We start from the raw sequence: 10290 nt of genomic DNA, 5'->3' as shown, positions 1-10290 counted from the left end.
TGGGGTCACATCACTTTATTCTCTACTTTCATGGTCACTTTGCCGACTTCTCTTTTGTCTGTCATCACATCTCTCTGTCTTCTTCTGATAGTCACATATGTGGGCCTTTAGGGCTCACACAGATAATCCATAATACTATCTCCATCTTAATCATCTCTACATAGTCCTTTTAGGCAATATAAGGTGACATCGAAAGGTTCCAGGAATCAGGATGCATAAAGATTGTGCATTATAACAGCCTGTTGAATTTATGTCATGTTTGCTACTAACAGATATTGTCATGTTTATATTCTACATGGATGTTTAGAATCATTTCAGTTAATTCTATAATTTATGTGTATGAAGTAATTTTCAAATATAATCAGATGTTAAACCTTAAATAATTTCACATTTAATGTATTTTTATGATTTACTAAGTAGTACTTATTTGATATGTTATTTTCTACTTAATGAGATATCACATCTAAGTAAAATTATGAGATGGCTTCAAATGAGCTACTTGATGATAGAATTTTCAGAAAACGATTGTGTCTAAAAGTTGGAGAAAAGTCCTTAGAATATAGGTAAAATGTTTCAGCAAAGAAATTATCTGTGTCTTTTGAAATGAACTATATGTCTGAATAGTAGGCTTATATAATAGATAGTTTGCTATAATCATGAATGGTTCAAAGTTTCAACATATTGATACAATTAGACTCAAAGCTTCATTATTTTATCCATTCATTTAACAAATACTTATTGAGAATCTCCTATGAAACACACTCATTTAGGTACTAAAGATCTTACAAAGAAAACAAAAAATTCACTGCTCTAATGAAGTTTGTCTTCTAGTTGGATAGGAGGATATATAGTGAACAAGTGAATAAATATACAGGAGAATGTGAGTAAAAACGAGGAAGAATAACACGAGATGAGGGGCAGTGTACATGGGGTGGGGAGAGGGATTATTTTATAAAGGTGGTGAACGAAGGACTCTATGACTGGGTCACATTTAAGGAAAGACCTGAATGGAGTGAGGAAATATTATGCATAGAGAGTAGCAAGTGCACAGGCCCTGAGGTTGGAGCAGGCTTGGAGTTGTGAAAAACAGCAAGGAGAGCAGCCTGGACGAAATGGAGTAAAACACAGGTGAAGCAGCAAAAGGTGATGTATGTCAACTAAAATAAGAATGAAGGAGCAGAATTAACAATTTCAAAGCATTTGCAGAAAGAAAAATGTACATTTTTTTTGTTTCTCGGTACATTTTTTAAACACTGTAAAAGTTGGTAGCAATATACAAAGAAATGGTTTTATTTTACTCAATTTTCTGGTGCTCTAGTTGTTTTATCCTTTTAAAATTTAAAACATGAACATGTTGCTTCTATAACTCAGTAATGACACAAATATTAATTCATATGAGATGCTATATGTACATATTCTTGATAAAATGTGCCAAGGAAAAGCATATACTTTCATTTAATAATATGCTTTCTTTTAAACAAAATGAGGACTCCTGGAACAGTATTCACCGAAATAAATTTAAAAGCATTAGGCTCAACTTTATATTCTACTCCCTAAATTAAGTATTTAAATTATTTTGTTAAATATTAGTGTATTACTCAGGGTTCTACAGAGAAACAGAACCAATAGATAGATAGATAGAGAGAGAGAGATAAAAGGAGATTTATTATGGGAACTGGCTCATGTGAATATGGAGGTTGAGAAGTCCCACAATATACTGTCTGCAAATCGGAGAACCAGGAAGGCCAGTAGAGTAATTTGGAGTTTGAAGATCTGAGAAAGGTCAGGACAGGGTTGTGGAACTTGTATAAGGCCTGGAGGCCAAAGGCCCGAGAAACCAGTAACTCAAATGTCTGAGAACAAGAGAAGATGAATGTCCCAGCTCAAGAAGAGACACAATTCATCCTTCCTCCACCTTTTTGTTCTTTTCAGGTGAGCCCTCAGTAGATTGAATGATGGCCACCCACACTGGGGAGGGCAGATCTTCCTTACTCAGTCTCCTGATTCAAATATTAATCTCTTCTGGAAACACTTTCACAGACATATTCAGAATAATGTTTAAGCAGCTATCTGGGCATCCCTTAATCCAGTTAAACTGACCCATAAAATTAACCATCAGAACTTGTCACATTACATTTAATCTGGGCACATTTTCCACACCTATGGAATATTCCCCACTTCATGGGAAACCTTCATGTACTTTTATTAATGGACTTGTTTTTGCTCTAGTTTTATGTATATTTGCATTGACATGTGGTAGAAAAAAATGCATGTAGAATAAATGAATACATTAATATCTTTAAGGTTTTTGGCAAAGAAGCCCCAAGATGTCTTAGCCATTCTTGTCCAGGTGTTATGTTTCTGGACATAATGTTTCTTTTTACTTAGACAATAGACTTTTAAACAGGCATGGCAATCACCTCAGGAATTTAACTTGATTGTGGACTTTAAATGTGATTCAGAACATGGAGAAGATCCGAGAGAAATGAAACTAGGTTATGGTGCATCCTACAATGTTAAACTGACCATCCTAGGGACAATTTTGCCTTCTCAACAACTTTCTTGAATGCACTCTTCACTTCCTTGTTCCTCAGACTATAGACCAGGGGGTTCAGCATGGGGATGACCATTGTATAGAACACAGATGCCATTTTGTCTGTGTCCATGGAGTGACTGGAGCTGGGTTGTAAGTACATGAAGATAATAGTCCCATAGAAGATGGTGACTGCAATGAAGTGAGAGGCACAGGTGGACAAAGCCTTCTGGTATCCCGAAGCTGAGTGCATCTTTAGAATGGTGATAAAAATGAATATGTAGGATATCAAGATAACCAGGAGAGCTAAAAAGATATTGAAGCTCACAACATAAACAAGAACAAGCTCGCTAACATGTCTATCAGAGCAAGAGAGAACCATGACAGCTGGAATATCACAGAAAAGGTGATGAACTTCATTGGACTTACAGAAAGAGAGACTAAATGTGTCCCCAGTGTGGATGGAGGCATTCAGGAAACCACAGAGGTAGGAGCCTATGGTCAGACGAGCACATACACTTGTTGTCATGGTTGTGGTATAATGCAGGGGTTTGCACACTGCCACATAGTGGTCATAGGCCATTGAGGCCAAGAGGTAATTTTCCACAGTGGCAAAAGCTACAAAAATATACATTTGAGCAGCACATGCATGGTAGGTGATGACCTTGTCTTCTATAAGGAATCCAGCCATGACGGTGGGAGTGACAGCTGAAGAGTAGCAAAAGTCCACTAGAGACAAGTTACTGAGAAAAAAGTACATGGGATTGTGGAGACAGGAATCCCAGAATATCACTACAATAATTCCCAGGTTTCCAACCAGAGTGATAATATAGATGAAGAGGAACATTATAAAGAGGGGAACCTGCAGTTCTGAGTCATTGGTTAGTCCTAGAAGAATGAACTGTGTTACTTCTGTCTTATTTTCCATCATTGCTCTGGGGGACTCACAGGATGCTTGTAGCAATACAAAAAGGAACAATGTGATAAACAAATTGAATTAAAATTGAAAAGTATAAGTACAATATGTATTCCTTCATTGTAGCAATAACTTGTACTTCAAGATTCCCTAGAAAAAGTGTGGCCTTGACAACCAAAGGTAGTGCATTGATTATACAGAATTACGTACTGTTGAAACTGAAGAATCTTAATAGATTATTTGCACAATTTTTACATATTATAAATTTGTAAACTCATATGTAGAAAATTTACTAACCTGATCAAGATGACTCATCTAGATGCATCTGTCTGTCAATTCACCTTTCCTGAGCACGGTAAAAGCTGACGCATGTTGCTAATTTGCCAAGAACTTGTCTAGACATTTTAGATATATATTCATTATTTCCTTGCAACGATATTATGTATTTGATTAGTTGTTGCATTCATTTAAATTATGAAGCACAGGAGGTTGAGTAACATATTCATGTTTATACAAGTATTAAATGGCAAGCCATGCTTTGGATCCATACCAACTTTTGAACCCATGCTGGGTTCCTAAGTCTAATGGTCGAAACTGAATTTAAATCAAATGGAATACAACTCAATTTACAATCACTTATTGTCTCCTTTGGTACAAACTTAGTGTTATGGGTTTCACAATGAAGTAAGCGAGTAATATATGCATAGTGAAAGTGGTGGGATAACTGGGTTGTTAGGGGCATGTTCAACTAGCAGAAACAATTCTGAGAGAAGCCTATCATCAGATATGGCAGATACAGAGCTTGAGTTCTTGGAAGAGAGGCATGTCAGTCCACCACTTACCACCTGGGAACCACTGGTTCTAATCTAATTCCCTTAAACATCACATTTTCTTCTGTAAAACTAAAACAGTAATGTGACCTACTTTGAGGTAGTATTGTGAGAATTAAATAAGATAATCCATTAAAAATGCTAGATGTTAAGCATAGCCTAATGAGTGCTAGTTATAATATTAAATACTATTAGGATGGGTGATAATCTTTTTGTTGGTTTTATAAAAGTGGATGGTGACAAGCAGGGCTGCAGGCAAGGGTGAGTTTTGAAATATTGAAGCTCCCGTCTCCAATTTTATTTTCCTCCATACTAGGACCACTGAGATTTTCTGTGTTTCTTTCAGGTTGTTCTTCCTCCAAGCAAATGATTGTCTGCCCCGGAAAATTCACGCGAGCCTCTCTTTTTCTTAATTTCTCCCTTGAAATCCATATTTTAGTGTGGGTAAAAAAGTTTCTTTTTCCTAAAGTCATTCTTTCTCTTATTACTGTTACTCCATAGTTAAAGATTAAGGGTTAAAATTTCCTACTTTGTGGACTATCTTTATTTAACTCACAGATCTGATTTGGTGGCAAGTTCCATGTGATAAAATATGTTTTTTGAATCTATTCTTGATTAGGAACAATATTTTATTATTTATTTATTTACATTGTTTTTAAATTTCAATGCTCATTTTAGATACAAGGGTTACATGTACGGATTTGTTACGTGGGAATATTGCATAATGCTGAGGTTTGGAGTATGGATCCTGTCACCCTGGTGGTGAGCATACCATCTGATAGGTAGTTCTTAAGCCCACCCTCTCTTTCTCCATTAGTCCACAGTGTCTATTTTTCCCATATTTAGGTCCATGTGTTCTCATCATTTAGCCCTCACTTATTAGTGAGGATATGAGGTATTTGGTTTTCTGTTATTGTGTTACTTTGCTTAAGATTATGGCCTCCAGATTCATCCACATTGCTGCAAAGGATGTGATTTCATTTTTTATGGCTATGTAGTATTCCAAAAATCTGGTGTACAGATTTCTTCAAAAACTTAAAACAGAGCTACTATTTGACCCAGTATATACCCAAAAGGTAATAAGTCATTTACTAAAAAGACAAATACGTATGGTCAACCTAAATGCCCTTCAATGATAGATTGGATAAAGAAATGTGGTACATATACACCACAGAATATTATGCAGCCATAATAAAGAACGAGATCATCTCCTTTGCAGGGACAAAGATGGATCTGGAAGCCATTATCCTCAGCAAACTAATGCAGAAACAGAAAACCAAATACTGCATGCTCTCACTTTTAAGTGGGAGCTGAATGATGAAAAGACATGGACACATGGTAGAGAACAACACACACTGGGGTCTGTCAAAGGGTGGTGGGTAGGAGGAGGGAGGGTGGTGGGTAGGAGGAGGCAGAGCATCAGGAAGAAGAGCTAATGGATGCTGGGCTTAATACCTAGGTGACGGGATGATCTGTACAGCTAATCACCATGGCACATCTTTAGCTATGTAACAAACCTGCATATCCTGCATGTGTACCCCTGAACTTTAAAGTTGGACATTTTTTAAAAAAAGACACATGTACCTGTAAGATCATCAGCACACTATTCACAACAACAAATGTATAGTATCAACCCTGGTGCCCATCAGTGGTAGACTGGATAAAGAAGTTGTGGTATGTATACGCCATGGAATATTACACAGCCATGAAAATAAGAATGAAATCAGGAACAATACTTTAAATCTTTGTATTTGGATTGGGGTCTTTAGAAGGGTATCCAACCAATACTAACTACTGTTTCCTACTGTCTTTCTCTGAAACACTTGGCAACTTCACTTCCCAAGCCTGAGGTATGAAGATGTTATGTTGCTAACTTTAACATACATGACTGCTTTTAGCATACACTATGTTCTACCAATAATAAAAACTTTATATATAAATGATGTGTGTGTGTATGTGTGTGTGTGTCTGTGTGAGAGAGAAAGAGAGAGGTATTATTATTGTTATTATTACTTTATCATTAAGAACATTGAGAATTTGAGAAGTGATGTGATGCTCCAAAATTATATGGCTAGCTTGAGAGTCAAGATTCAAGAGTTAAATCCATCTTCAATCTAATCAAAAGTCAAAACTTTCAGCCACATCACTGTCAACATATGTAGATGTGCTAATAATAGTAAGAATGAGATTATTAAAAAAAGTTAAAACACAGGTCATAGCTTGTTAATTCATTTAACACCCTTTTGTAGTTTAAAGAATGAACATTTCACTCTTTTTTGTTTGTTTTTGTTTTTTTTACCACTTATGAAAAGCCAATACATAACGAACAGATAAAATTACCACCTAGTCAGAATATCATCTATCTTATCTTTTGTCCATATCTTTGGAGGAAGAAGCATGTTTCATAAGAACCACTAAATTTCCTATAATGGAACATTTATGCCCTACGCCCACCTCAGTATTTTAGAAAAAAATGTTGAAAACACCTATTTCTGCTCTCAAATAACTTATAGTAAGTGTAGCTGCCCCATTGCTTTTGCATGAGTTACACTTTTCTCTGAAATGTTTCTTAGATATAGAAGCTTACCTTACAGCTGGATGAGCAGAAACAGTCAATACAGAATAGTTTGTCTGTAATCAGAAAATCAGCCATGGAATATTGCATTAATATGTTTGGAGAAGCTTGCTCTCAGGTACTTGTCAACAGGTTTCATGGTCTCCAGGCATGGAAAAATAAAGGGAAGAGCATTAAGATGGAACAAGTCCTGAATCTCCTATTAATTCTTTCTGGGAACTTTAAGGAGTTACTTATCTTCCCCTTTCTCAAGAAAATAAACATGTTAAGATTACCTCACTCACATAATTCACAGAATTGCATCTGTAAATAACAAGTAAGTGAGGGCTGTAAAACATCTTGCTAAGGGGTCATCGTGCGAAAGTCAGTCAACGTAATTTTTCACTTGGGATGTTTTCCCTGAGCAGGGTTGAAGGTTCATAGCAAAGCCTCAGGTCAGAAGGCATGGATGAACTAAAAACAATTATCCTTTAGATGAATAAATGATGATCCGTGGAGCTTTGTACACAGTGTGGTCTCTCTAAAACTACATCATGTTGGGAGTCATGTTGGGATTTCATATGCTAATATATGGAGATATGAGGAGAATTATAAGGGCATGGAGATCTCTGGAGATGTTCCCTGTGAGAGGATCTACAGCTCCTCATTCTGCTTTCCTGGTGAAGAAGCAATTAAAGCTGCCAGTGGGGATCAAGCTTATTATTTTTAATATACGCACATAATTTGTGTGCATATTAAATTTGTTATTTCTTTTTTCATTCTCTAATGAATGCATAATTTACAGACAGTAATACCCAGTATTAATACACATTTTACTGTATAGTACTAAGAATTTTGTCAAATATATGGTCACATAAGGCTACAACAATTACATTAAAAACATTTTCTAAGCTTACTTTTTGGTAACCTCTTTTCCCCCACCCACTATTCTGGCAACAAGTACATTGCTTTTGTCCAAATAATTTTGCTTTTGCTAGAATGTCTTTAAATATAATCCTAGAATATGTAGTCTTTGAGTCTGGCATCTTTCACTTTCACTTAGCAATTGAAACCCATATATATTGTTGCCTATGTCAGAGTTAAATCTTTTTTATTGTAGAAGAATATTGCATTATGTGGACATTATAGATTGTTTTTCTCATTGTGCAACTGAGGAACATTTGTACAGGTTTTAGAGTTTGGTGAGTAGAAATAAAGCTGATTTAAGCATTTCATTAAAGATTTCTGGGCGAGGCACTGTAGCTCATGTTTGTAATCCTAGCACTTTGGGAGGCTGAGGTGGGTGGATGACTTGAGGTAAGTAGTTTAAGACCAGCCTGGTCAACATGGTGAAGCTCAGTCTCTACTAAAAATACAAAAATTAGCCAGGCAGGGTGGTAGGCACCTGTAATCCCAGCTCCTCAGGAGGCTGAGGCTGGAGAATTGCTTGAACCTGGGAGGCAGAGGCGGAGGCTGCAGTGAGCCAAGATTGTGCCTCTGTATGACAGCCTGGGTGACAGAGTGAGAGTCTGTCTCAAAAAAAAAAGATTTCTGAGGTGAACATAGATTTTCATTTCATTTGAATAAATATTGATGAGTCAGACTGAATTGTTGTATGGTAGGCACATGTTTATCTGAATAAGAAACTGTCAACATCTTTTCTGAAGATACTCTATTATTTTGAATTACCACTAGCAGTCCATTCAAATTGTCTCACCTCTGTATCAGCATTTTATATTTAAAAATTTTGTAATTTAAATTTTTTTTACTTCTTTTTGTTTTTCTCTAAGACATCTCCTTAAGAATTTTCTTAACACTTGCCTACCTTATCACCACAGTTCTGGCCTGGGGATGCTTTTTTTTTCCAACAAAGGAGACAGATTCATCCTTTTGCACGGATTCATCGTTTGCACTGTTGCTTCTGAGCCCACAGTACACTCCCAAACAGACTTATCACATCTCTCTTAGTACAAGTGAGCATCATGGTTAAACATTTGTTCTGTGCACCATGGTTGCTTCACCTCAAATTTGAGTAAGAAATGTAGCCTTTCCAATTTCAGCTTCCTTCTGTAAGGAAGAAGAAAATATTATCTTGTCATTCACGAAAGATTTTCAAAAAGATAATCACATGACATATTTATAGAGCACAATACACTTTCTACCACATATCAGGTGTTCAATAGGTTAAATATTAATATTTATTATTTATAATATTTTCCATAGATAGGTCACAAAAATAGTGGTACACAAACAATCCACCTACTTTTCTACATGTGTATGCCCCATTCCAGCTAGGCAGGACATGCAATAGTTCTAGATAATGAACTATAGAAAAAATTGTAATGTTGGTTGAAACATACATACTACTCTCCAGTTATCTCATCTCCTGCTATGATCATCAAAAGGCTTAATGTTCCAGCAGGTGCAGAAACAGATGATGATACCTTCATCAGCAGGTGTCTTTGAGTGACCACATACAGCTTTTCACTTAGCCAGACAACCTGTGTGACAGACATGTAGTAGCATAAGTAAGAAATAAATCTGTAGGATGCTGAATATTTATCTTCCAAAATATCAGATTCTAATACTTGGAATTGGTAAATTATACCTTACATGACAATTGCTTTGCAGTTATGATCAAATTAAGGATAGTGAGATGGAGATTAATCTAAATTATTCAGTGGGCTGTAAATGCAGTTACCAGTTCCTTCTAAGATGGGGGCAGGAAAAATGATAGATTAGAATATTTTAAGGGCCTGTTACTCCACAGAAATACAAAAAAGCAAGCAAAAACTGGCACAATCAACTTTGTCTGAACTCTGGAAAATAGTCAAGGATCTACAGAAAGAGAAGGATGATTCAAGAAAAAGGTGACCTCACATGACATTTTTAGGAAGTATCTGTTAAACTGCTATGTGACCACAAGTAAAGAAACAAAGACATCAGAGGCCACATATGACAATAAATACATTCTTTCAAATATTTTAATAAAACTCACTGAATAAACAACTGTACTCAGAGCAAGCAAAAACAAATGAAACTGGGGGTAGGAGGGGAGATAATTTGACTTCCAGAATTACCATACTATAATATTAAAAATGTCAAACTTTCAACTGAAAATAAGAGACATATGAAGGATCAAGAAACCATTTCCAATTTACAAGAAAACCAAAATTGTCCTGAGGAAGCATAAGCGTTATACCTAGAAGACAAAAATCTTAAATCAATTGCCTTAAATGGGCTCAAAGGGATTAAGGGGAAAAATTGACAAGGAACTAAAGAAAACTAGGACAACAGTGTTTCAAAACATAGTAAATATCAATTAAAAATACAAATTACTTTTAAAAAAACAGAATTTCTGGAGCTGAAAATTACAATGAGTAAAATAAAAATTTACCAGAGGGTTTTAACAATATTTGACAAAAGAAGAAAAAAAATCAGTGGATTTCTTTCCTTC

The 10290-nt window shown here is 35.8% G+C and overlaps 1 protein-coding gene across 1 annotated transcript; it reads right to left on the bottom strand.

Annotated features, from left to right (window-relative positions):
• Window positions 1–2516: 2516 nt before the first annotated feature.
• LOC108541304 (olfactory receptor 5B3) lies at window positions 2517–3464 on the bottom strand. Its single transcript, XM_017890776.1, has one exon. The coding sequence runs from the start codon at window positions 3462–3464 to the stop codon at window positions 2517–2519; it is 948 nt and encodes a 315-aa protein (XP_017746265.1).
• Between the last annotated feature and the right edge of the window lie 6826 nt (window positions 3465–10290).

Source organism: Rhinopithecus bieti, unplaced genomic scaffold (assembly GCF_001698545.2).
Source record: "Rhinopithecus bieti isolate Rb0 unplaced genomic scaffold, ASM169854v2 scaffold_19722, whole genome shotgun sequence".
NCBI lineage: Eukaryota > Metazoa > Chordata > Mammalia > Primates > Cercopithecidae > Rhinopithecus > Rhinopithecus bieti.
Note: the sequence above shows the minus strand (reverse complement) of the source record. Positions and strands in the feature narration are given on the sequence as shown.